Consider the following 27,939-nt stretch of genomic DNA (forward strand, 5'->3'; position numbering starts at 1 on the left):
ATACACAATGAAAGCTTTGAAGTAATGACAAGTAGTAGGGCTTTATTTATTGCCTTCAGTTCAAAAGAGAAATATATATTTTGAGCTCTTATAAGGAATAACGACTAGTTAAAAGGTCACAAATACAAGTTAAGAACATTGCATGAGCATACTGTAAAGCATCATTCAGCGTAAGGACTGTACAGCATACACAATGTTCCTAAATATGAAATAGATGCCAAATTAACATTTTTATATAATAATATTATCAACAATAAATTGTACTTTAAGTCTGGCATAGAGGGCAAACTGTGTAGTCGCATGTGCAGCACAATTTTTTTCATGATTTCTGTACATGAGGGCAAATGGCTTGGGCAAAGCTCTAAGCTGCAATTTGTTAATGCAGGTTGCGTCGGGTCAATCGCCATCCGCTGGAAGTGCTTGGCTTCCACTGCTCCTCTGTGTACCCAGAATACTTTCCACAGCTTGATCAGCGCTACGTCTCTCGGCATTTTGTGGAGCGTGTGCTTGTTTGGAGCTGACCCGAGGCCACTGCAATAGATTTGCACCCGCCTTTACTTTTATGGCTGTTTCACTCTGACGTGGACACGGTACCAGGCATTGTTCAGGACACCTCGCAGGTTCCAGACACCGGCAACACCTTCAGGTTGCGAATTGTATGAAGAATCGACGGCTTTGCACACAATCTCCAGCTTGTCTGCACCCTTGGGCACTGGAAGATCGAGCTGTAAAGCAGAAACATTTCACTTAGCCATCAAGTATTTGTATGCAGTGGCCAGCCACACAGATTTCTACGTAAAACAACGAGTAACATTCAGCCTAGTCAAGGTGTCAGCCTGCATAGCAAGGCTAATAAAAAAAGGCCTTGTATCTTAATTCGCAGTTTGCAAAGACCAATGACTATGCTGCAAATAGCTGTAACAGAATAACAGGAAACAAATAAAGCAGAAGATTACAGAGTGCAACTAAATTTGTCCTTAGTAGTTATGCTGGTAATATAATATAGAGAAATTCAGTGCGCTTCGAAAACACACTTTGATAGACAAGTGCAACATATCAGATGACTGCTGAAACTTAACAGCAAGGTCTGAGTGGCACATTTCACAAATTCTAAACAACAGAGACTCTTTTTTCATTCTACTGCAGTTGTTTGCAGTTGAAACCATGTAGTTATGTTTGTTTCTGGCTTCACTGTGTCATAACCCATGACCACAAACACACATAGCCATGGCAAACTTGTCTGCAAGAAGTTATACTGTCACAGCACAATGTGTCGTGTTAGTCCTATCAGACTGGCTTGTAGTTTCTTTACTCCCATGTCCAGTTTAATTGACTCACTTGATAAGTACCTTGTGTGCAGTAAAAAAGTTAAGTGGTCCTGGAATCTGCACAGCCACTTGCATTGCATTGGTGGAGCTGCAATACCCACGTAGGACTACAGAACATATCTAAACTTACTAGCTTGTACTGATTGCTGAACTCAAAGAAAATGAGAGAGCTGGAAGCATTTTAACTTCAGGTGTGTACCAATTTCTCCTTGTATTGCACATAAAGTGAAAAAAAGAAGATTACCTTACAGCTATCGACAAAAATGAGCCCTGAACGTATGCATCTAACATGCAAATTATGCAGTTTAGGCAAATCCAGCAGAAATACAAGAACAGCTAGTGACGAAGTTAAATGGTGCAGCAATGCACACAGTATGCAGTCATTTGAGTTCAGCTGCCACTGCTGATTTGCTATTTTCAACTCAATGTAAGACATAAAGAAAAAAAATTAAGAATGCACAATTACTGAAATGTTCATATATAGTATGACTACAGTCAACGTGCAATTTTTTGGACTACCTAGGAGCCGCGAGAACGTCCAGAAAAATCAGGCAGTCGGAAAAATCAGACAGTCTGAAAAAAACGAATGCATGCCTTTTAGTGCCCACAAGGGCTCAAACCGCCACAGGCACGTCCAAAATAGCTATGAAGGCCTGCCAGTACATGTATTAGGCGTATTGGTGCTCATACAGTCACAGGAGACGGCAGGTGCATGCATGTATAAGGAATACATACTGTGTCCCGTGACAATTGCCTCTGTCCACTCTTGGTATGCTTCACTGCGTAACGCAGTGACAGGTCAAGCTGACTTTTGGAAACCGGCATTATGCAATGTGTCGTGCTTTTCAAACTTCGAAACCATTGGCGAGGGTTACAAAGACGGAGCCAGCACCATCGCCAACAGCAGCGAATTGTTTTAATGAAAAACATGGCACCGAACAGCGAGTAGCTTAGTAGCGAACGTAGCTAGGCCTAGTGTTGTCGAGGTGGTGGCTACGGCTGCCAGCAGATCTATGTGCGAGAACGCCTGTTCAAGCAGCAAAATAATCAAAATGGCAGCAGGGGTGGCTTTAATCAATTCTGTTTCGGACCTGCAGTCATGGCAAAAAGCCCTAAAAATTGTACAGCGAAGGGTTTTTGCGTCCGAAATTTCAGACGGTCTTATACATTGACCCTATTGTGTACCGTAGCGGTGCTGCAAAGGCGTCCAAATTATCGGGAATGTCCGGAAAATCAGTCGTTGACTATACTGTAAAAAGCTGCCTTTATTTTATTTGTTAAATTGAATACGCAATATTTTCTATACAGTAAGTAGAGAAAAATATTCTCAAGTATAGAAAAATGTGAGGTGGCCTAACGGGTAAACAAAAAACACTTGACACCACTGACGAGTGGAAGAAATAAAGATGCACTAAAGAGTGGGCAATGCGTAAGTGAACATCAAGAGAAAGGTCACTGCTATGAGACCATGACAATGTGGAAGATGCATATGGAAGGTTTGATTAATTACATACCACAAAGGAATGAAAACAACTGCTAATAATAAGTAGCAAGTAAGAAATAAAACCGAACTCAACACCGCACATAAGTGTTTCTAATGTACTGTGCAAGTTACTCAAACTTTGGTGATAAATCTGCACACCCTGTGGGAAGAAAGCTTCCTTATGGTGCATAAAAACACTAACTGCTCACTCTGTGACACCTCCTGTAGTAGGTACTGTATCACTCAGAAAAGAACTTGTAGGAATACATAGTTATTGGCTAGCTGATAGCCATCATTTACACAATAGTCTTCAGCAAACCTACCATAAAATACTTGGCAAGCATACATGCTTGAATAAAGCATGCATGTTGTCAGCAGCTTGTGTAACTATGCTTTCCAGGTTGCCCATTAACAGTGGCAACAACTAAAGTGCCAATGTTTAGCGATCACTACTCACGTCCCGTGCCTATCATTACTGTTGTTGACATTTGTGTCAGAATATGAAGGGTTGCCAGGCTGAATGAACTGATGTCTGCCATCAAAAGCGTTTGCACCTGTTGAAAAAAAATGATCCTTGCCCAATTTTGGCAATGCAGCTGCGATTACAGTGGAACGTATCAGTCATGTCATGTGTGATCACTGTGAGCACCCCTTGGGAGATTTGTGCTGCTCATGGGTTACCTTCCAGAGTGTCCAGGCCCATGCCCTAAACAGAGAAGTGTCCTCGCTCTCCAATTGGGCAGGCATCCAGTTCTGTCCACCGTCTGCACTCACATCCACACGCACCACCTTGCGGCCTCCCCCGCTCCAAGCGTAGCCCTTGACATGTATTTTGCCATCCTTGGGGGCCAACACTTCACCCTCAAGTGGCCTGCACACCACTGACGTGATAGGCAGCTCCTGGATTGCAGGTGCACTCTTGAAGTCCACCGTGTCCCAGTCAGTTGATGGGCAGAAGCCTGCGCACAGAACGAGTTCCCACTATGTTTATGCAGAAGTAGGCTAAAAAGTTCCTCTAAAACACCGAGCGAGAAGAATAGAGGAAACCAAGGGGCTCGATTTTTTGTAAGTAACAAACACACAATATGACAGACAATGAACCCAGAAATGGCATAGGGGAAGTTAACTGTTGTGTTGAATTAATATGTAGCTATAATAAGGGAAATAAAAATGAAAGTGGATGAAAAGATAGCTTACCGCAGGTGAAGACCCCGAGACTAAATGAACATACACTTTATGCACACTATACATAGGAGATGATCAGTTCTTGCAGGAGTGGAAGCTCAAACCTGTGGGTGTCAGTCACCTGCACCATTAAGACCCCACAAACTCCAACCATCCAGGTCAACAGCGTACAATCCAGTCAGTTGGCAAGCTAGATTGCATTTGCAAGGATACTTCAACATCTGCTCATCTGGAGCATCTTTGAGCAAAACCTGGCCTCAGCTATGATGACGTATACCTGTGCTGTTGCATTGTATGCTTATGGCATCTGAAGCATTTCTGGCGCTCCCAATGCACCTCTGCTCCAGCACAAATGGCAGTGCTTTTGCATCAGTTCATTTCCTTAAACGTGGCAAAATGACAAAATTTTTCATAGTACATGCTCAAGTCCCAAAATGCCATGTGGCTGACCAAGTGGCTGCCCAAGGATCAAAGCAGAATTTGACTGAAAACATGCTCTGCCACCATTTTCTTGCATCGAGTACATACAACCAACTCTCACGACAGCCTACTGGGTTCTGAAGGAAATGTATGGCTGTTATGAGACATGCGAACTACTGTTCTTGTTCCATTAATTAAGCCTTGGGGCCTATCAGTTTAACCGAGCTTGAAGCATCAGGTGAGGCTTCCTAAATTTATCCCTTCCATCTGCCGCTTATCTTTGCACACACCAACCTTTGTAGTCGTTCTGTTGCCAGTGCGATTCACTCTCTGCAGGGCTCAACTGGATGCGTGAGAGCCACTTCACATTGCGAGCACCCACAATGCCCGGCACAATAGCCCGCAGGGGAAAGCCATGGTCACGAGGCAACTCTTTGCCATTCATCTCATATGCCAGCAGCACATCCCCCTAGGGATACGAAAAGAAACAGTACAACACATTAAACTGACCATCACCATGAGAACACTTGAGGCTTGATTGGATCCTTTGAGAACATTCCTTTTTCTGCATGTTCATACAAGGCATGAAACAGTTGAAAGAGCGGCTTTATAACAACAACCACATGGCTATTAACACCTAATGCTCTTAGCAAGCCAACAAAGTCACTAATCAATGCAAACACTGCAAACATCCAATGCATATTTCCCACTAAAGTCTTTGAGAAAGTGTGAAGATGTCTTCATTTTGTGCAGAAATATTTCTATACAATTCCTATTTCTATTCCTCAATATATACAGTTAAACCTTGAAATAACGAAGTCGGTAAAACATAAAATTTGCTTTGTTATACAGAAATTAAGTTACATTGAAATTCGACCGTTTATGCAAATGAGTACAGTCGCCGATGGATTTTTCTTACATGAAAGGGACTGCAAATTTGAATGACAAAAAAAAATTGTATTGTTCAATTTGAGAGTGGGCAACGAAAGATGTGGTTTCATGCCGTGTCAATGATATCTTCACATCAGTGGCATGAATGAAGTGAAGCCAACCACGTTTTCGCATTCACTCCACCCCTGTGACTGATAGGGTCGGCCACAATGGGACGATGCTATCATGAAAAGCGCTGACAGCAGAGAGCAAATGGTTTGTCTGCCTCGCTTCAACGTGTCTCCAAAACTTGAGATTGCACAACCACCTGTACTAAATGTGCAGGAAGACAGTGCATATGATGCCTTGCCATCTTGACACACCCACTCTTTGCACACATGGCAGATTACCTCTAAAATATAGGGTCGGCCACAATGGGACGATGCTATCATGAAAAGCGCTGACAGCAGAGAGCAAATGGTTTCTCTGCCTCGCTTCAACGTGTCTCCAAAACTTGAGATTGCGCAACCACCTGTACTAAACGTGCAGGAAGACAGTGCACATGATGCCTTGCCATCTTGACACACCCACTCTTTGCACATGGGCAGATTACCTCTAAAACGGGGCACAAGCTGCCTATGCGGTCAGCTGGGCTGACAGCCATGCAAAGCCACGGCCATGCCAGAAAAGGAGATGTGCACCAACCTGGCCCCCACTTCCTTCCCCCTCTTCTCCCCTCCAACGATTCTGATCACATTATCGCGAGCAAGCTCGCCTTTCCCGCTGCTCGCGCAATAGGACGGCACTCATCAAGCCACCATCCTCCTAGGCTTACCCTGCGCTTGCTGTCACTTACCAAATGCATGCAGCGATGGGGACGCGATAGTATCTTATCGTACTTGGACTTTAGACTGAACATGATGCTGCTCTGCTTTGGCTGTCACTCTTGGTCGCGTGTTGCTCGATTTGAGAGGTGTGTTCGCAAGCAGCTGCTTGTAATTCAACCATTTCACCATCTGCGTTCGCGGCAGTTGCCATTTATTGCCTCTGTATTTCTTGGCAGTGGCAGTGAAATTTCGTTATATTGAAATTGTGTATAAACACACTTTGTTATTTTGAATGTCTAAATACGTGATGTTCTATGGACAATAAATTATAAACAATTAAGTAATTATACCGAGAACTATAAAGTATAAAAAATTAAATAATTATACCGAAAACTTCGTTATATTGAAGTTCGTTATATCGAGATTTAACTGTATTTTGGCAACACTGTGCCATTTCACTTACAAGTACTGTTGTATTTCCAATTAGTTCATTAATCTCTCAATATAACAAAAGTGAGCCAAAGCTTGTGTATCGTGACTGTTTAGGTAATGCAAATAGCATTATTTTTTAGATGAAGCTGTTCTCTTGGGGAAACTCGGGCTGCAGCAGGGGCGCAAAACGCTTTAGGACAACATATGCAACAGCCAAGGCAAAGCAAAGGCAGTTGCAAATGCTGCAACACATAACAAACCGCAGCTCAACATTCATGTTCGGCAGCCCGCTTTTGCTCAAGCCAAGCAACTCAGGTTTCTGCGTTCTTCACATTTTTCTTGGCATAGCAACGGCGGCCAGCCTTGGCAAATTGCCGCTTGTGCTCATTCTTTAAGGGTATGCACCTTCGTGGGAAGGGGCAGGGGCATCTTGCTGCACGGCGGAGTGCTGGGAACTTTTGGTGGGAAACAGCCTTGTAGAGTGACATGGACTCAACGCCAAATGCGCTCACTAATTCCCACACACCTCGATGTGTGTGCTTAGAAATCCACAGGCGACTAGGGCAGAGTGAGCACAATGTATGTCTCTAGAGTGTTCTTGGAGCCACGCAAACACAGCGGGACTGCACACGAGCAGACCCTCGTGCTATCACAAGGTTTGCTGTTTTTTCAATGTAAATGATTCACTATGTATGTTCTTAATTCAGCCTACCAACAAACTATTCATGCGTACTATTCTTTATTCAAAACTTAAGTGCCAGTGTGCAGTCTTGCAGAACATTGGCGCTCCTGCCAGTTCCGGGTGCTTTGCGAAAATAGCTCTGACAATGCCAAGAATGCTATTTGCAGTAATATAAGTTACTTTCAAATATACTTGCTCAGTGCTTCCTATATACTTCCTCATTACATGTCCTGCCCATGCCCATTTCTTTTTCTTGATTTCACCTAAGATATCATTAATGCGCATTTGTTCCCTCACCCAATCTGCTCTTTTCTTATCCCTTAACGTTACACCTATCATTCTTCTTTCCATAGCTCGTTGTGTCGTCCTCAATTTAAGTAGAACCCTTTTCGTAAGCCTCCAGGTTTCTACCCCGTAGGTGAGTACTGGTATGACACAGCTGTTATACACTTTTCTCATGAGGGACACCCCAGCCCATTTTTATTCTGATTATTTCAGTCTTATGATCTGGATCCGCAATCACTACTTGCCCTAAGTAGATGTATTCCCTTACCACTTCCAGTGCCTCGCTACCTATCATAAACTGCTGTTCACTTCCGAGACTGTTAAACATTACTTTAGTTTTCTGCAGATAAATTTTTAGACTAACCCTTCTGCTTTGCCTGTCTAGGTCAGTGAGCATGCATTGCAATTGGTCCCCATGAGTTACTAAGCAAGGCAATATCATCAGCGAATCACAAGTTACTAAGGTATTCTCCATTAACTCTTAACCCCAACCTTGTTCTCGTTTTGCTCATCGTACTGAATTTCCATCTCCCACCTTATCCGTGTTTTCCCTAAATTAGTAATAGACACTTTTTGCTGAACGAATACTAATAAGTCTTCTAAAGAATACTTTGCTAGTATAACCTAATAAACTAATAAACGTCGGTATGACGAAGTATGTAACTTTTCACAACCTTTTGTCATAGAACACCATATAACGTCCACATAACAAAGTGTGTTTGTATGCGATTTCAATATGACAAAATTTCGCTTCCGCCACAAAGGAATGCTGAGACAACAAATGGAAACATCTGCCAATGCAGATGGTCAAATGGTTGAATTACAAGCGGCTGTTTGCAAACGCATCTCTTAACACCCGCACCGGGCCGATATAGGGCCCCATTATATTCCGATTAAAGTCCAAGTGCGGTAAGATCCTATCGCGCCCCACGCACTTTGTACTATTGGTGCGAGTGAAAGTGTGCGAGGGTGAGACAAAGAATATGATGGCTTCAGGAGTGCCGCCTTCCTGTGCGATCAAATGGAAAGAGGGGAGTGAGCTCGCGGTAACACGATCAGTTGAGCACAAAGGGCTGGGCGAGGGGTGGGGGGGGGTGTGGCTGTAAGCATGGCTGAGCGCATACGCAGCAGTGCACCCTGCTTTAAAGCTAATCTACCACGCGTGCAAAGAGTGGGTGGGCCGAGGTGGCGTGGCATCACATAAGCTGTCTTTAGTGCAGGTTTATTATTGGATGTTGCGTAATCTCGAGTTTCCGTGACACATTGCAGTGAGAGACGAAGCATTCGCTCCCCCCTCCCATGACAGCGTCGTCCCAGTGCGAGCCGCGGAGGCGGAGTGCACGCGGAGGTGGAGTGCACGCGAAAGCATGGCTGGCTTCGCTTAATTCATACCGCTGATGTGAATATATCGTCGACGTGGCATGATACCGTATCATTCGTCACCGACTCCCAAATTCATCAAAATGAATTGTTTTATCATTAAAATTTACTTTTGTTGTGATAGCAATTACATGGACACTCCAGGTGCATTTTTGCCATCGCCGTCGCCGTGATGTTATGTATGAGTGAAAGCATGTGAGGGTGAGCTGGCGAACGCGGTTCAATCTCGCCTGCACGAGTGAGCAACATGGCCCAGATGTGTGCCCTCTCCTGTGGTGCGCGAGGCAGGGGATGAGGCGAGGAAGGAGGGGCGTTCTTCTCTGGTGGCTGCTGTGGTGCCTCGATGTTCTCCTCGCCCACCACTCCATACAGAGTGGAAACAACTGCGGCGTCTACTACAACGTTGGCCACGCAAATCGCGGACGCCGTAGTAGACGCCTTTGGTGGACACCGTATGGACGTGTTGCTGGCACTCGTGTCTTGAAAGTGTTCTGTGACGTGGCTAAAGCGCACACGTGGGCCTTGTCTTCAAAGCAATTTGCAATGTTTGCAGAATGAGCGTAGTGCTGGCAGCTTCATATGCGCTGTGCTTTCGACATATCATACGCGTTGAAGTGACGCCTGCATGGAGGTCAATTGGCTCGCGGCTGCTGCCACAATTCCTAATTCCAGCATTTTCACCAACGGTTTCCGCTGTCATCGAGCAATGTGTGTTCATGTTTACCATTGCGTGCATGACACCGTGCTGGTAATTTAGTTAACACGTCAATGGGTTAGTTGGTTTGAATCCATGATAGAATGTGTAAGCATGACTGAGCAAGGACATAGAAAGAAGCAGACACACAAAGACAGTGCTGTCTCCGTGTGTCTGTTTCTTTCTACGTCATTGTTGAGTCACACTTACATATTCTATCATTGTTCATTTATTTAGTAAATGAATGTTTACAAGTTTATAAGGCCGATAAAACTACTATCCTTACTTGGTACATCTATCTACTAATTTGCTATAGCAATCGGTGCTTCACCTTTTCGGTGGAACTACGATTTTTTTCGAACGTTTGATGATTAGGAAAATTCTGCGGACACTCTCCATGTATGAAAAAGCGATCGGCGACAGTACTTATTTGCATAAAAGGTCGAATTTCAATACATCGAATTTTCAATATAACGAAGCAAATTGCCAATTTTACCTTCTTTGTTACAATATCGAGATTTAACTGTAGCACCACTTTTTAGTGTCACTTTAGAGAGTAATCTCAACTGCTACAATGCAATGTGGCAAGCAAGGAAGATTAGTGTTGCAGAAGAGTCCATCTTTTCAGTCCATCTCCTCATGCTGCAAAAGATAAGAATCGTACTGCCTTTGTGATTTAACTGTTGTGCTACGCTGTAGCAGCAAACATTACAAAACATTTTTCAGCCACCTGCACTGTTAGATAGGCAGTTCATAAGTCCTTAAATTTCTATGACCATCATTTAATCCACAAACAATGCACAAAACTCCTAAGTACCAGTGTGTTGTGTGCATTTTAACGGCAACTGGGCAAAGGACTGCAGCGGTGTGGTATTTGTAAATCAAGGGACAGAAAATGACAGAAGAAAGGACAGTACGATCAGGCCATGTTTTCAGGAATTTATTTTGCAGAATACTGCAAACATTATGTAGTTTTAATCGTAGTACTTAAGAAGAATCAATAGCAAAGTACTGTACTCCATACACTGGACAGTCAGACCATGACATTAAATAGGTCTTAAATATGTCATGCCAAAATGACATTTATTGCATTGGTAGAGCAATGTGGTTCTTCCCTGACAACACTCATATTTACGTTTTTGTGGAAGATATAAACATGCGTACCAATCTTAAAATATATGCTTACCATGCTGTATTAATTATACACATTATTTCTTTTGACACCAATCTCACAGAAAAGGGAGTGCTATATTCTATACTATGATTTCCTGGAGCAACAAAATGCTCCACATGGGGTGCAATTTTGTGTGGGTACACCAATATGAGAGTTCATCAATAAAAATTTGTATGCATCAATGATATTTGCATGTTCTTTGCCATGATGATAGTAACACTTCACTGAACACGTATGTGTACTTAGTTTGCAGAGGTAGCTAAAACATTCTACAAGTCTCAAGTCTTAAATTTTGAAAAACATTATGCACTGACCTTTGGATCCAGACCCTTATTTGCTGGAAAAGAGGAACCATAGGGTGTCCCCGTAGGGTCCGTGTCCAAGCCCTCCATGACAATGTGCTGGATGCGCTCATCGGAAAGGTCAACTCCAAGATAACGCAGTACATCCACCAGTCTCGCCCCAGACCAGGTCGCATTGCCAATGGCACAAGGACCCCAGTCAAGGCCTTTAACTTTTTTTATCTGCATGGAAAAAACACTGGCTGTGTCATCAATGGCTCCTCTGATCTGGCCTGCATTGATCACACAGACATTGGCTCACTTATTCTGGTAAATTAGCTATGCTTAGTCATCACAGAGGGGTATTTTATATTTTATACATTCATAGTTAAGACAGGCTGAGCGCTGTTGACAGTACTCTTTAGACAGTAACAAGTGCCATGTCAACAGCATGTGATCTAACCAGTACTCCAAATGCTGGATTGCAAAGATTGCTTTGGTGAATCGACTTCCCGGCCATTTTGTATGAAATCTACAATGTGCAGCAGCTTTCTCCTGGTATTTCTTGTCCGAGCAGCTGGCTTTAGTTTATTATTACTCCATGTCATAGACAAATTAAATATGCCATTTAAACTGGTAGTGATAACGTTTATTAAGTACAGTCTACACTGGAAGGTAAAAAATGATCAACACTAATTTACTCCCTCAATTGCTGTTGTACAATAATGAATGTCAAATCAGTACACAGTCTTCGAACTTCCTCATGTCATTAGTTGCCCAACAAAAGTGAGCAACCTTGCATCTCTGCGATTTCATGCTTTACTGTAAATGCGATAGAGAGAGCAATGTTCATCAAACCCTGGCCTGTGGGCCCGTAGGATTCTGCATGATGTTGAGGGCCATTGTGTAACGGCCATAGTGACACATAATCAAGTGTCATCTATTAACATTAAAGGAGTACTGGATACAATATATTTGCCCTTTTTCTTGTTTCTTTATGGCTACCCATCGACCCAGTAACTGCAGTATAAAAGCTCAATGCCTAGAGAATGCAATAAGACGATAAATTGCATTAACATTTCATTCAACCAGTTTAATGTGTGTGCTAAATGCAGCATGGCTTCAGACATCAAGCTATCTCTGAAAATGGCAGTGGTGGTCCTGCAGTCCACGACTGCGCCATTAAAGGCCAACTACACTGACACTCGAGATTAGGACGTGCGAGGAGGTGAGACAGAAGACCCCCCGAGTTGCCAGAGAAGCGACAGCTTCGAATGCGAAGTGTAGAATGAGAAGGGTGGAAGGGCCAGCATAGCAGCATGCGACCAGCTTTCAGCAACACAGCTCATGTGTGGTCTTCAACCACTACACTGAGATAAATGGTACATGAACGAGACATCTGACATAAAATATTCTATATGATGCAACACTGTACACATTGATTCAGGTGTAGGTGTAACAGGAAACAAAAAGCAGACATGGCTGTTCTTATACAAAATCACAAGTGGCTTCATGATTAGAATCTGGTGCGAGCAGCTTTGTTCTGAAGATGCAACACTGGCTTCCTCATTAATCACAGGGCACAAATGTTAAAGGACTTAATATAACCATGGCAAGATAACACACTTTCAGCTGTCGTGCATCATGCACTTAGCATGATGTATGTTTTGTTTTTATGCTTTCATTCTTTCAAAAAATTAAGAATAGGTAACATTTGAGAGGTTCTGTGGATAACTTGTGAGCAGATCAAAGGACCCATGACAGCTAAAAAGTTAGGCAACTACTGATTTACACTACTAACTGTACACTAGCACTGCCAACTTGCCTTGTTCTGTTCAGAGCGTCGATTGCCAGCACACTGGATAACAGAAGTGACGGACACCTTGGAGAACTTGGTTTTGATATCATCCAGGGTCAGCTCATGGCATTTACCATCTGGGTCCTCTATCTCTAGAACATAGTCCTTTGGGTCCACGTAAGGCACAGGCATGTGGTTCCGCACGTAGAATAACTCACTGTGCTGGCAAAGGCAAACACCAGCGTTACTTCCTGCTTAGCAACAATAGACCAGTAACCCTGCTTGATTTTACAACTTTTCCTTAACTGATCTTTGCCATCTCAACTAACCATAGATTGCTGCCAATGAACAAATCCCCATTGCAAAGCTACAGAAGCATATTTGATAGCTTTAGCTTCCATCGTAGAGCACAAGGACACAATGACCTTTCATGTGTGGTCACTGTAGAAAATTTCAGCACGCTGACCTAGCATTTGTATTTATATCAAAAAAATTTAAAAATCAGCCATAAGAAAGAAAGTCAGCATCCACCTAAAAAAAGGAGCATGACGCTACAATTCCATATGGATTCTTCATATAGGTTTCCTTTGTATCATCACAGTCACATGACTTTTTGAGCGACTGCTAACATTTCCTTTTATGAAACTTTCTTTACCTTGTAAATTTAGGCAAAAATTGTTTTGTTATGCCAGCCATGTTGCCTTTTTCACATGACTGAGTTAAAAGGCTTAAGTTGAACAAGACTGCTGTGGGCCACAGCCTGAGGCAACGGCACAGTTGCTATAAAACACTGTGTTCTAGAGAAACCATGATTATTCAGGTAAAATCTATGTACAAAGCAGGTGCAGCTGTGCGTGTCTTGCAGGAGAGATGGGAACAGCAGGGTTGAGTGGAGAACAAGGCCCGCCCCATGTTTTATCAAGGGTGGAAATAGGAGTGTTGGCTAAGATTATACATTGATCTAGATTGGGCAGTAAACAGAATGAAGAGCGAGAAAGTATACAAAGACACAGTGGGCGCGTAATTTGTCAATATCCTTGGAGTACTTTCACAGAGCCTGAAACCCAAAGCGTAACACAACTGAATCCTCTTAATACAAACTTTGTTCAGTCAAGTTCTTTAATAAGTGAAACAGTAACATGGCATTTGCTTAGTTTCCCATAGATTTAGTGTACCTCTGTTATGCTAAACATTTAATGAAATTAAATCCCAAGATGCTCCTCTTAAAGGTAGTCAACTGTATACGGTAAACGTAAAGAAAATATCAGTGGTCCACTTTCAGTTTGTGTTTCAAATGCATAGACGGAGACAAGTTCAATTGTTATCCCAGCATAAGGTCTTGGTGAAACGTGTTTATAAACATGTGCTATGCAAATGACAATGTCGAGTGTGTATGTCTATGGCTTTGTAAAGACTAAGATAATCTCGCACTATAAGCTCCATCTGTGATGAAGCCTACCCTGGGCCCTGGCTGAGACAACCAAGCAAAAATGAATATATGAACAATGTGCAGCCCTGGCCCTGGCTGAGAGAACCAAGCAAACATGAATATGTGAAGAATGTGCAGCTATGTCCTTGTAAAAGGCTGCCAAGCTGACCCCACCAAAGCATTTGGCGATTGTGGATTACCTTGATCGAGATAAGTTGGCAAAATCTGTCTCAAGTTCAGTCAAGTAAATAAATTTATTGGGGACTGTGAAGCGTATCTTTGAGGTACCATGTTAGCAATTGTGGTACACATTCGTGGTGTGCACTGTTATTTAAGAGTTGCAAAGATCGCAGTCCATGTGCACATGTGCATAGCCTTTTTTGTTTACACTGCCATTGTTGAGAACTAGAGGACAATCTAAACTCTCCTACTTTTGTTTTGAAACAATCAATTTGTTATTTGTATTGATGCTGGTGGCTGAACGTACATTGCGTTTCATGCTCCCCATTCTATGCCTGTATCTAGTATTCTTTCCGTTCCTGCAGCATGACCATAATTTCAGCAAAGTGGTGCTGTGACCGCAGCATTTTCACCACAAATGCAAAGCATGATCAGGCATGGCCACATGTGCTGTAAGCCACACAGTAAACAACAATATAAAGATGGTGCAAGTGCGTACATTGGGGGGTGCACTGGGTCAAAAGTATATAGAGTAGCAGTAACAGTAAATGAAATTAAGCTGTGCCTGAATTATTGATTATTCAACAAAAATTATAATCAGAAGCAAGAATAAACTTAATGCAAGCAAAATTTACTTTTTCAGTTATATCTGAGTATTGTGTTGAAACAAAGTACACACTTTAGCCGTAACGGAAGGTCACCAAACACTTTAAGAAGGTGCTTAAAACAAAGGACAAGTAATCGTGATCAGACGGTAGGGAAAATAGCTGAGGCTTTTCATATTCAACGAGAAGATATGTACATCAGCCGTGCGTCTGCAGTGCTACTTTATAGTGAACTTAAGCTGCTAGCTATGCAAAGATTGATCTTGTTTTGGTTGTTTTGTTGCCTTGCCTTACCTGGCATGTAAGATAGAGGGAGTGGTGGGGATGTTCGGGTGGCGCACATGAACCTTCATGGCATGGTGTTTAGGTACATCTTTATTATTATTATTATTTTTTTCAGTGAAAGCTCAGTTGTAGCTGGTGCATGTGTCCTGTCTCCCTTCTTCAAACTGTCCTTCAGTTTAGGTGTTTTCTTAGAAATGAACCAGTACCAACTCGTCCCAGTTTGCCACTATTATCGAGATCACCTAACTCACTTCATAAAAAGCACCATTAAACTCCCTTGGCTTCCACCAAGGCAAGTGTGTGACAGTGAGCTCATATCCCTTGAGGTAAGGACAAGAGAGTTGAAAGGAGTTCACAAGCGCCTGTGTGACAGAAGTATGAAGCTGCGCTACACAACTTGGTATGGTGGCAAGCTGGTAATTATCATGAATGCAGTAAGAACAGAGCCTTTGCGCACTTTGGTGTCCTATAGTTGTCTGCAAGGGTGCCTAGGGGAGGCTCTGCATTGAACGGTTTGGTGGAGGCCGGCTTCAGGTCACGGTGCCGCTTGGGGTCCAGCAGGTAAGGATCCTCAATGCCCGCAGACGCAGCACCGACATCTTCTGGTGCCAGGTTGCCAATGCGAAATGTCTCCAACAAGGCGAGTATCTGCACAAAAGTAGCAATCAGTGCATGTAAAGGCTGGTGGCCCATTTTGAGGTTGCTCTAAGGCATCAGGATAAGTCTAACATTGCTTGCAGATGATTGCATCCATTTTGTTACTGCAGTGGCTATGACATTCTGTTGTTGAGCACAAGTTTGCAGGCTTGATTCCCAGCTCAAAAGCCCATGCCGCCACACCAGTGTGACATCACAAATTTCAAAGTACTTTTCTTGTATTTGAGCTAGTGAGGCTCAATAGAACTTCTTGAAACATGCTAACTTCTGTCTGTGGCTTTTTTACAATGCAATGCAGTCTACCTTTACTGATAAAAATTTCGCAGGCTCAAGCAGATGTTGTCAAAATCTATGACACCACTGCAAGCCGGTGCAGAAACTTCAAGGCGACATATTGCCACTAGTCTTTCATTTCTGGATCTTTTTTTGTTTACCAAGCCTACTCTCATTGTAAGAGGGGCTTTTCTGATATTGTAGGAGCATAGCCTACTAATACAGCATAACATATTTTTTTCTTTAATATCCCTTTGAAGACTCAAATCCAAAGTGATCAACACTGACCTGGAGCCCTGCACTATACAACACATCTCATGCCATTTCATAGCTCATGTTTATATACTGAGCTTATATATTGGATGTTGCCTCCTCAAATAAGTTTAGCTGCAAGTTTGGTGCTCTTTCTGTCTCCTTTCTTTTTTTTGCTCCGGTTTTTTACTTGGCACCACAGTACATCACATTAGCTATGCACTAACTCGCTTAACATAATACTCTACTATCCAAGCTGGAGCCCCTCACACTGGTCTATGTAACTGCCTATTGAATGAAGCTTCATCAATTAGAGGCTGCAGTGGCTGTTGTGTATATTTGTTTTGGCTGTTGCTAACTTTGTCAACACTGTATCTCAATGACACAGAATAAGCCATATTTAGGTATTTGTTTGCGGACGGTGCTTACTACATCAGTAACAATGTACAAATTTGCACCAAAATAATTAACAAACTGTATCAGTTCTTAAACGGAATATGAATATTCAGAAAATGCTGCCCTCAAAAGTTTTCTTATTTATTTATTCATTTCAAATACTGTTAACTCCAATGATAGGGGTTCTGGCAGAGTGGTACGAACAATACAAGAAATACATGAGGAATGTATCATTTATTCTTGTCGAGCAATAAATTCTATAAATAAGATATCAACCTCGGTAAAAACGAAAAAGGAAAGCAAGAGACATAAAGAAAAACAAGAACATGCACACATTAAAAGCACTTCATCATTCCAAGATATCCTGAAATTTGTAAAATTAATTTTGTTTGACAATATTAGTGTTAAGAGCATTCTACGCAATTATTGTTCAAGGAATGAAGGAGTACTTAAAGTTTTTATTTTGCAAGGGGAGAGCTAATGTAAATTGATGTCAGTGCCGAGTAATAAATCTGGAATAAAATTTAAGATTGTTCATTGTCTGCGTGTTCAGCAGACTCTTGACTACCTTAAACATAAACAGTACACTAGATTTCTCTGTGATAGTTGCTTCACATTAGCTTTCGTCAGCAGTTGAGTAATTCACATTTAACCCATAGCTATTAAATATAAACCGTACTGCCTTATTTTATACTAATCTAATTTGTTTATCTTAATGTCTGTAAAAGGGTCCCAAACAATGTTTGCATAATCAAGGATTGGCATTATAGAAGAATTATAAGCAAGAAGTTTAGTGCGACTTGAACTGTCACAAATAAAATGTTTAAAAAATGTAAAGTTTAGTCATTGCCTTAAAACAGATACGAGCAATATGCAGATTCCATTTGAGATCATCACAAAAGTGGAGACCGAGGTATTTAATATCCTTAACACAAGGCAGTACGCTACCATTCACTGTGCAAGAAAAAGTCAGAGGTTGTTTATTATGAGTTACAGACATAATTAAATATTTCTGGTAATGAATGGACATCTGCCAAGTCTTACACCAATGCATCAATTTGTTTACTTCTGATTTGAGCTTTTGCTGAACACTAACAGACCTTATCTCTGAATGCACGACATAATCATCAGCATACAATTGGACAGGGACCACTATATTGTCAACAATGTCATTAATGTAAAGCACTCCGCTCTTTGAAGAGCCATTCGCCTTTGGAACTATCTTCCCAACGTCATCACTTATGAGAGTGACCAAAAAAATTTCCGGCACCTTCTAACAACGCATTTTGCTAACTCTACATAACCTAATGTGTTATTTTTGTCTTGCCTTTCCCATTATTAATGTGCTACTATCCCTTAGATACGGTTTTGCTAGAACCAAATATGTCCCACTCGCTCTGTAATTCTATTGGTTATATTTTACTTTGTGAAAGTTTCTTGCTCAGTGACCTCTTGCGTTCAAAAGCATTCGGTTTGTCCATTATACAATTTTAACACCACACTACTGTATATTAGCGCATTTTTTACACTGTATTTTTTGTATATGCATTCACATATGTATTCTAATTATTGTATATTATAATCTTTGAGTGTACTCTCCCCCCTTACACAATGCCTCTAGGGGCCTGTAGGGTGTCTTTAAAGAAAAAATAAAATAAAAATAAAAATAATAACGGGCCAAGCACTGAACCCTGCGGGGCTCCTGAGACTCCCTGTAGCACTTTCAAGTGTGTTTATGATAATGGACCATATTTCTGCCTCGGAGTAAGGTATGACTCCATCCAGTAACAGATCTGTGTATCTTTTAAGCTATGATATAGCTTAAAAACCAGTTTAGAATGAGAAATCTTATCGAATGCTTTGGTGAAGTCTAAGAAAACTGCATCTATTTATGTTCTGTTGTTAATAGCCTGAGCAAAGTCATGAGATATTTCAACGAGCTGTGTGGTGGTAGAAAAACCTCTAGTAACGTCATGGTGAGATGGGGACAGGAGTGAATGCTTATCTAAAAAAAATTGACATGTTTATGAATAATGTGTTTAAAAACTGAACCGAATATTGAATATTCTGTTAAAATTACAGGGGCAACAACAAATTTACTAAAGATGCTTAGTGCCCCTTCATATATGCACTGTGCTTACAAGTTTAATTGGACAGCTTGCATTTGAGCAAGGATTGGAAGGCCACAGAATTCTGTCAATAATGACACTTAAAATAACAGAGCAAAGAACATCAAACAAGTGCAAACAAAAGTTATGCTAATTGCACACTAATATAGAGCAGAAAACACCAGTTGCTATCTTGTGTGACATTCACAGCACAAAAAGCAAGTGCAAAGTGCAAAATAAACAAGCCTTCCTGTCCACTAATGTTTTGCGCCACCTACCTGCACACGAGCCAAGTCAGTATCACGTACAAAAAGATTAAATATAACAGCAACATGTGAAAGTAACCTGCAAATACACGCAAAGTGCCTCGAGCAACCAGTCGTTTGGCAATTTTGTGTACATTCGAGGGCTTCTTTCATGCTTGGAAAAACATTTTTATGTAGCACGTATTGAGCGACAGAAAGCTGTATCGGGAGTTTTTCATGTTGCTCTACAATTTTTCCAGTGACACTTTTCATCTAAATATAATATTTGAGAAGTTGATTAATTAATGAAAACTATTTCTTTAATTAGGCAGAATGTAAAAAATAGTCTTGGTATCTCCAAGCGACGGCAAACAATATTACCTTGGTTCTGTCTAGCTACATAGCATTTGCATATTTTTAAATCTTGGTGCGTGATAGTTGGGACACCCTGTATAGGGTGCTTGCTTTATTTTTTTTAGACTACAAAATTTTAAAAATCACCCGTGGCAGATAGCACAACTCTAATCCTAGAACTGGATTACTCAAAGAGGCGGACATTACTTCCACAAGAAACCAAAATGCATAAGTGACTAATTGGCAAATTTTTGGCTAATTCACTAAGGCATATCAACTAGGAATGATGCCTCAGGTTTAGAGATATGCACTGACAAACTTGCGGTAAAAATGCACTGCTGTCACACTTCTTTAGGAAACCCTCTTTTATGCAATGAGGCACAAAAGTAACTGAAGCATCAATGCATTTTGTCATTTATTTCCAATGTGTGCATCTTGAAACTGGTGTCATTCTGGGAATTTGTTCCAAGTGGATACATTTTGCGAACTACCCGGCTACAAATCGTATATTGCAATATGTGCCATAATGCACCGTATAAACTAGAATATAGGTCTAGGTTTTTTTCCCAAGAAGGAACATCTAAAGCCGCCCCTCGTCTTATATAGTGGTCTTTAGCACACTGTAAGTGGTTGTCTGGCCAATACAAAGTGAGGGGTCGACTATATTCGAGGTTGACCTACATTCCAGTATTTATTTATTTATTTTTCAATACTGCCAGTCCCATCAGGGACCATAGCAGGTGGACAAACAAAAATGAAATACATGGTAATAACGTGCACATACAAATTGTGTGTCAGTAAACCAAACAAGGAATGTAAAGGAACAAGGTAAGAATACGCAAAAAAACAACAAATATAGATATCACATACTAGGAGACATGCGCAGCAATACAGAGAATACATAATGAAAAGGACATCAATCGGGAACAAAAATAATAGTAAACACCTTAACGATAATCAGCACGGCGTACAATAGTTGCAAAGCATGTTATGTGAATAAAAATGCGTTACCGATTGCTTGATATGGATTCTAACCGTGATGTGAACTGAGATAATGAGTCTGCAGAAATGACTGAAGGATCGAGGCGATTCCATTCCCTTATCACGAGGGGGAAATAAGAGTACATGAATGTGTCATTATGGCATGAATATTCTGTTAAAGCATGTGCATGTTCATGTCTCGTTGATCGTGACTGCGAAAAACATATGTATTTTGTTAGGTCTATCTTTTAATAGTTGTGAATCAAGTTAAACAAAAATTTGAGCCGTGCTTGCTTCGCTCTTGATGAGAGCGTCGCTAAACCCGATATAGCCGCAAGGTTAGTGGGTGAATCTGTGCGCTTATACTTGTTGTGAATAAACCGCAGCGCTTTTCGCTGTACTTTTTCCAGTTTCGTTATGTTAGTTACTGAGTGGGGAAACCAAACTGTGTTAGCGTACTCTAAAACCGGTTTAACGAAAGTAGTATACGCGAGAATCTTAGTCGACGTTGGTGCGAGGCGGAGACATCTTCGAAGATAAAATAACTTGCGTAATGCCTTCGCGGTCACGTTGACAATGTGCGCGTCCCATCTCAGGTCAGACGTTAGAGTGATGCCTAGGTATTTATGCTGGTGAACTTTCGTTAGCATTGTGTCGTTAATAAAGTACGGAAAGTCGTAAGGTTGTTTTTTTCTTGTTACTGTCATGCGAACTGATTTAGTTGTGTTTATCGTCATTTGCCATTTTTTGCACCATTCGTTTAGCTGGTCTAGTGAGTTGCTAAGCGAAACATGGTCTTCGCAGGTGTGAATTGTTTGGTAGATGATACAGTCATCAGCAAACAGTTTGATGTTACAGTCAATATTTCTAGTTATGTCGTTAATAAAAATTAAAAATAACAGTGGCCCCAACACGGATCCTTGGGGGACGCCTGATGTGACAGGCACTGTCGCAGATTCCACATGCTGAAATAGTACGAATTGTGCCCGGTTTGTTAAGAAATCTGTTACCCAGTCTAAAATTTCCCCATTCCCAATAAAATCTCGCAATTTTGTTAATAATTTACTGTGGCATAGGCGATCAAATGCTTTCGAAAAGTCTAACAATATTATATCAGTCTGGCTACAGCTGTTGATGTTAAATGCGAGGTCATGCACAATGATGCACAAGTATATATGATAAGTAATTAAACTTAATTAGTGAGTTTCTTTAATTTTTTGTGGAAGGATGTCCACCTCTTCAGGTAATCCAGTTTAGGGATTAGAACTGTGCTATCTGCCACAGATGATTTTTAAAAATTCTGTACAGTCTAAGAATAAAACACAGTATATAACTGCTTAGAACTACTCCTTCAAGCATGTCTAACTTTGAATCTGGCACACTCAATCGTGTGATGGCAGATTAAGGAATGTGGCAACAGTAAGAACTTTAGGCAGGAAGTACACAGCAGTCGCATGCACAGACCAGCCATCCTTAAATTTGAAAAACAAGCACCATGCATACAACCGAAGCCAAATAATGTTGAAATTTGGTGAAAAATACTAAAAGGTGTTTTCTTACTGAAGCTGATGACTATCGAAGACTCTGCGACTTTCTTCTGCAACTAGAAAAAATAGCTTAAGAAGAAAAAAAAGAAGTTAAAAAAAATGCGAGAGACATATATAGAGAAACAAAGTTAAATGTTTAAAATACAACACATAGTGCACTCAAATGGGAAAGTCGAAGGAAGCTAAAAGGAAATACTTAAGTTTTGTACGAAACCTGTGAGCTTTGAACAATTTTAAAGGGAATGGTAATGTGTTCCACAGAGATAATGCTGAAAAGTGTAATGACTGCTTACCATAGTTGGTGCGAATGATGGATAAAATGAAGTTCATATTTCCTGCAAATATAGTATTATTTACACTAGTAATTGGGATGTTTTTGGTACGAAGGTTACTGGAATATCATTGTTTAATGCCCTAAAAATAAGTATGGCCAGGTTATATTTAACAAGATCAGTCACATTCGAAATATCATGTGCATGAAACAGCTGATTTGCGCTAATGCTACAGGGTGAAAATGTTATTAGTCGAATATCTCGATTCTGAATGACTTGCAACGAAGTTAGGTGACTGTTATAAGTGTTTCCCCATGATTCAATGTTATAGTTAATATGAGAAAAAGTTAATGAGAAAATTATGAATGCTGAGCACATGGCCCTGAGACTTTAGCATATGTATATATCTGGAGTTTGATTTCCGCGCTGATTTGTCCACGTGCATTGTCTTTCAAGCTGTAAGCAAAACTTGTCCCTCCATAACTTCGAATGGCGGTACTTTTCACTTGAGCAACGAATCCGAAAACTGAAAAAGAAATCCAATAAAACAGCGTTCGCGTAACTCCACAGCTTACGCGACCTCGATTAAAATATTGTAAGGGGGTAATTATAAAAGACCACTCTTTGGGGCCTGTTAGCAGCTAGGCGGCGGCAACTGTTCACAGCGGCCCGGTCCCGTACCCATGAAGCTCTTACCGCCTTCAATCTTCGGATGATGGTTGTGTTCTGAATTTGCGAGACGAAGGGCGCTAATGAAGCAGTGCAGATCAATCCCAGCTAATATGCACTGAGAGGTGTCAAGCGAGGTACATCGTCTACATGACTGCTGTGGTTTAGGTAGGCGCTGTAACACCGAATAAGTCCACTTACCTCGGGAGTCTTGTGGACTGCGTAAATATTCCAAAACGGGTCGATGCCGCCTCCGGCGCCGAGCAGTATCTTGTCTCCACCCGGGTGCTCGTCCACAAAGTCGGTGACGTCGTACACGCCACATTTGAACGAAATCCATATTCTTGTCGCTTTTGTGTCGTGCTTGGCGACTTCATCAGCGGTGTAGACTGGCAAGCCGTCCACGGCTTCGTCTGCTTTCGTTTCTGCAAACCAAGCTTTTAAACAAACGAGCCGGCAACACTTTCACTGCTTTTACCTTGCTTGGCGTGGACCGGAGATAACGTCCAGTATGAGAAAAGCCCCAGTGTTATGCCGCCGCCAAGGAGAGCCCATGCGCGCCCGCTGCTGCGTCGAAATTCATCATCGTCCGTTCTTCCAGGTGGACAGGCTAAAGTTAGCCGGCTGGTGACGCGGTGCAACGGACTTTTTGGTTGCGCAGCGCTCTTCGCGAAGACGTGCATCAGACGGGAATAGCGTATGCAAAGTGCCATCTTCACCGGCGTGTAGACGGCCAACTGCAACACGTCAGGAGAATTTCCTTCCTCGTAGCCCCCGTGCCATCTGTCTGTTAAAAAGCATTTAACCTCAAACCACTATGCTCAAACCACCTGGTCGAATAGCAGATGTGGATCCTTGTGATGGATTGCGCTGAAGAGATATGTTCGACCGCTTTTATTCAGTTGCCAGACTCGATTCGCAAATGTGCGGATGGGAGGTGATGTGTGGAGCAAGGCGATGACGGCGATGGTGATAACGTGACGGCGGTGAAGTGTGTCGAGACGTCGAGTACTCCTTCAGCATCATGCGATGTGACCTATATCTTGCACGACAGCCAGTTTGAACCACTGCTTATCATCTGAGAATTCGCGCAGATAAGTTGCAGACTACACATTTTCCTTGTAGGGTTGAAGCGGTTGGCGGTCAAAGCTGCTCATTCAAGCACCCACATCTGAGATTTTATTGCACCAGCCATCCCCGTCATGAGTACCAACGACCATACCAGTGATTCTAGTACATACTCGATAAATATATTTTCTGCACTCGTACGGTCAACTGCTAGCGTAGAACTGGTAAGAAGTCCGCAGTACATTTATGGACCGGTAGAATGATTGCTGCTGCGAGTGCTCGGTACCGAGCATGCAGTGAAATGTGCATTGCGAAGAGACCAGAAAAATTTCCTTATTCCTACATTATGATAGCAATTCGTGCAGCCGAGTAACGTGGATTTCGGTGCACATAGCTTAATTCTCTGTTTGTTTCTTGCACAAAACACAGAGATAATGTGAAGCAGTGTTAATGTGTTCTGTAGTCAATGGTGGCACAGAGTGTCACCTCAGAATATCCGCTGGGAAAGGAAGCTCCACTAAAACTTTACAATAAAAGTTTTCTCTCTCTCTCTCAGAATATCCGAAACTGATGTCACCTTCTAATGTAGTTGTAACATATGTACTGAGAACCCAGATTCAGCCACCAGCCTAACCGATTCACAACTGGTTGTTCCTATTTGCCCCATGCTGGTGTTGTGGAAGCACATAAAAATTGGATTTGCAGGTCTTACTCAAAAGTTTTCATCTTTTCACACAAGGTAAAACGTTGAGACACTATCTTCCCTGGTATAAGGACTTATTATTTAAATATTAATTTTCCAATTATTCGTAAGCATCCCTTACATATGACTTCAACAGAAATGCAGTGGTAATGTGCTGGAGGACCTTTATTAGAGTGAAACTCTGAGGCTTAATTTTGTCTTCATATTACGTTTAGGACTAGCTGTGGAGGCTGTAAATGACACTACATAATGACATCTGTCATGTCTTTTATCACAGCTTACCATTTTATCATTAGAGTTCGTTGATAATAAAAGGTGTATGCACATGAATGTTTGTCGTGCGATTGGGAGTGTCAAAATGCTCCAATATGGCATTCATCATGTCACATGCGAACTGCTATATTATATAAAGCAGCTTATTATACCAACCATCACAATTTGTCAGTGAAACTAGTTAGAAGCCCTAGGCTTATAGAGTAGTGAACAAAAAGATGTCTTCTGCATTCTAGCTTCCCGAAGTTAAATTTCTCAGAAAGTTGGTGCTGCATTATGCCAGACTGCTAGCCCAGAGCAATTGCCTCTTGAACACTGACTGGCATGCTACATTATTTGCACTGCATAACCCTGCATAGTCAATAGATCTGCATAATCAGCAGATCTGTTGACTACATTTCCCAGTTTGTGTGTAACTGAAAGTGTGCATATCTTTAAAATTTTCTCTCCATTGAGCTGTGCTGATACATTAAACCTATAATGGCATGCCATGCCTTTAACTTGGCTAACCTCTCTAGTTATCATTAAAGTTTCTCTTGACAGCACGCACATATTTTCTCATACTAATTTATCAGAGCACAGTGAAATGATGAAATTGGAAAATGGAGCTTTATGGCACCATTAATAAACAAAATGTTCTCCATCCCTGGCTGTTTGGCTGCAGCAGTGCACACCTGCTTGTTTAACATTATCGAAAAACAAACAAAAACAATGTACCTAATAGCGTAGAAACATAGGTATTAAATTTTTCACAGAACACAACAATATCATTTTGTTCACTACTGTAACTATGTGTTAGATGCATAAAGGTTAAGTTTCTTATTCTCATGTTTGTTTCTTATCTTTCAGCATAATTCCATGCTTCATGCTGCAGCTTCAGAATCGCACGGCCCGTTTGCAACAAGCTCAGATCCAGTATTGGACATTGTTGAGCACTACATCAAGCCCTCAAGGTGTGGTGGCCGTGAATCTCCCGTAGTAGTGGTCGACCTTGCGAGACGATTTAATGTCCTAGCCTTGGCACAGCAAGTTGGCGAGCCACATCTGCTGGACAGCCTATCACGTCTGCATGTGGTACACTGCCCTTGCCCAGAGTCCATATTCTGCACAGTAGAGAAACTGCTGCTCAGTGTTGTGCCTATTGCACTGCTTGCTATGTATGCAGCACCCATGCATCGCTGGCACAGCCCTCACGGAAACTTGCTGGTGGCACGCCTTCAAGAGCTGGCCACTGCTCACGGAGCCAAATTCTATGCGACACGACCCACAGTGCGTCTTCGGAGGAGACCTAATGAAGCACGTCTTGCGTGTGAATCTGGCATCTCTGAGGTGTAAATTAAACTGTTCTGGAGGAAACAAAGTACATTGCTGCACTTAACAAAACTGTTGGTGCCCAGGTATGGCTAGAGATATCAGAGAATTTTAGTTTGTCCATAAACTTCTATGAATGAATGAGTGAGTGATTGAATGAGTTCTGGGGTTTCACATGCCAAAGCCACGATTTTATTATGAAGCACGCCACAGTGGGAGTCTCCGGATTAATTCTGACCACCAGGGAATCTTTAATGTGCCCCCAATGCACGGGACATGGGTGTTCTTGCATTTCACTCCTATCGACATGCAGCCGCTGCAGCCGGGATTTGGTCCCGCGACCTGGTGCTTAACAGCGCAACACCATAGCTGGTAAGCCACCATGACAGGTTACTTGGTTATCGGAGCCGTGAATGGCAGTAGCAAAGTTTGTAGATACATCTTGTGGCGTTTTGTCCAACTAGAATGAGTTTAAAATTTTTTTGTCTAGAATCAGTTCTTTTGAAAAATATAATAAAAGTATTACAAGTTAATGATTTCTCACTACCAACACTTTGCACCAGCACTTAAGCAGTGCACGGGGTGATCATATTTAAGTTCCTCAGAATTCTTAAAAATTGCTTGTTGCAGATAGCATAACTTTTAGTCCTTGTGCTGGATTATTCAGAGAGGTGGACATTACTTGCACAAGAAATCAAAACATATTCAGCTTAATAGAACATCACTAATTAATTTCTCAATTACATTAGGCCATATATTGCAACTTACTAATTGTAGCCGGTGAGTTTGCAGGGCTACCCACTTGGAATGAACTTCCAGAATGACACCGATTCGAAGATATGCACCAACACACCATAAAAATGTGCTGTTGTTCCTCTTACTTTAAGAAAATGATCTTTTGTGCATTGAAGCACAAAAGTAACTGGAACACCCATGTTCGCCTCACACTTTGGGAAATATGTTGAAACTGGTGTCATCCTGGAGATTTATTTCAAGTGTATATGTATTGCAAGCTCACCACCTGCAATTTGTAAATTGCAATATGTGCCAAAAAATAGTTAATTATGACGTTAATTTGCGAGTTTTTGTTAATTCGTTGAATATGTGTTTTGCTTTCTCATGCCAGTAATGTCCGCCTCTTCGAATAATGCAGCTCAGGGCCAAGGATTATGCTACTTGCTGCAGGCAACTTTTACAAATTTGGAAAACTTGAGAATCATCACCTTGTATACAAGTCACTACAGTATTAGCTTTGTGTGCTCTCTGGTTAAATTCTGCATCATCAGATGTTGCTACCAGCATCATTGCTGTAAAGCCCCAGGGGCTTTATGTTGCTGCTGTATACCTCACTAGTAACCAGTGGCGTAGCTAGGTCGTCTGGCACCCGGGGCCCATAGGTCTTCTGTCACCCCCCTCCCCGGGTGTAGCCGGCGGAAAGGGGGGTGTCTTCAGACGTATATGACACCCCCCACACCCCTCACTGGCCCCTTGC

At 41.8% G+C, this 27,939-nt stretch overlaps 2 protein-coding genes and 1 long non-coding RNA gene across 6 annotated transcripts in view; 2 read left to right on the top strand and 1 right to left on the bottom strand.

Annotated features, from left to right (window-relative positions):
- The window catches only part of LOC135902342 (transmembrane protein 135-like), a 32,940-nt gene extending 32,419 nt beyond the window's left edge, over positions 1–521 (top strand). For all 4 annotated transcript variants that reach the window (XM_065432336.1, XM_065432335.2, XM_065432334.1 and 1 more), the window contains one exon: positions 386–521. In XM_065432336.1, coding sequence (XP_065288408.1) covers positions 386–521 — 136 coding nt within the window. The remainder of the gene's footprint in view (positions 1–385) is intronic.
- Positions 23–23,805, bottom strand: shop (sulfite oxidase). The gene is made up of 8 exons (XM_065432332.2): positions 23,571–23,805; positions 23,294–23,517; positions 15,796–15,986; positions 12,867–13,056; positions 11,075–11,284; positions 4,711–4,885; positions 3,493–3,770; positions 23–725 (listed from the first exon to the last, which is right to left on the bottom strand). The coding sequence occupies exons 1-8, from the start codon at positions 23,803–23,805 to the stop codon at positions 561–563; spliced, it is 1,668 nt and encodes a 555-aa protein (XP_065288404.1). The 3' UTR covers positions 23–560.
- A 438-nt stretch (positions 23,806–24,243) lies between these two features.
- LOC135902343 (uncharacterized) lies at positions 24,244–26,591 on the top strand. The gene is made up of 2 exons (XR_010564487.1): positions 24,244–24,384; positions 25,986–26,591. It is a non-coding gene; the product is annotated as an uncharacterized lncRNA (long non-coding RNA).
- The last annotated feature ends 1,348 nt before the right edge of the window (positions 26,592–27,939 follow it).

Source organism: Dermacentor albipictus, chromosome 5 (genome assembly GCF_038994185.2).
Source record: "Dermacentor albipictus isolate Rhodes 1998 colony chromosome 5, USDA_Dalb.pri_finalv2, whole genome shotgun sequence".
Taxonomy (NCBI): Eukaryota; Metazoa; Arthropoda; class Arachnida; order Ixodida; family Ixodidae; genus Dermacentor; species Dermacentor albipictus.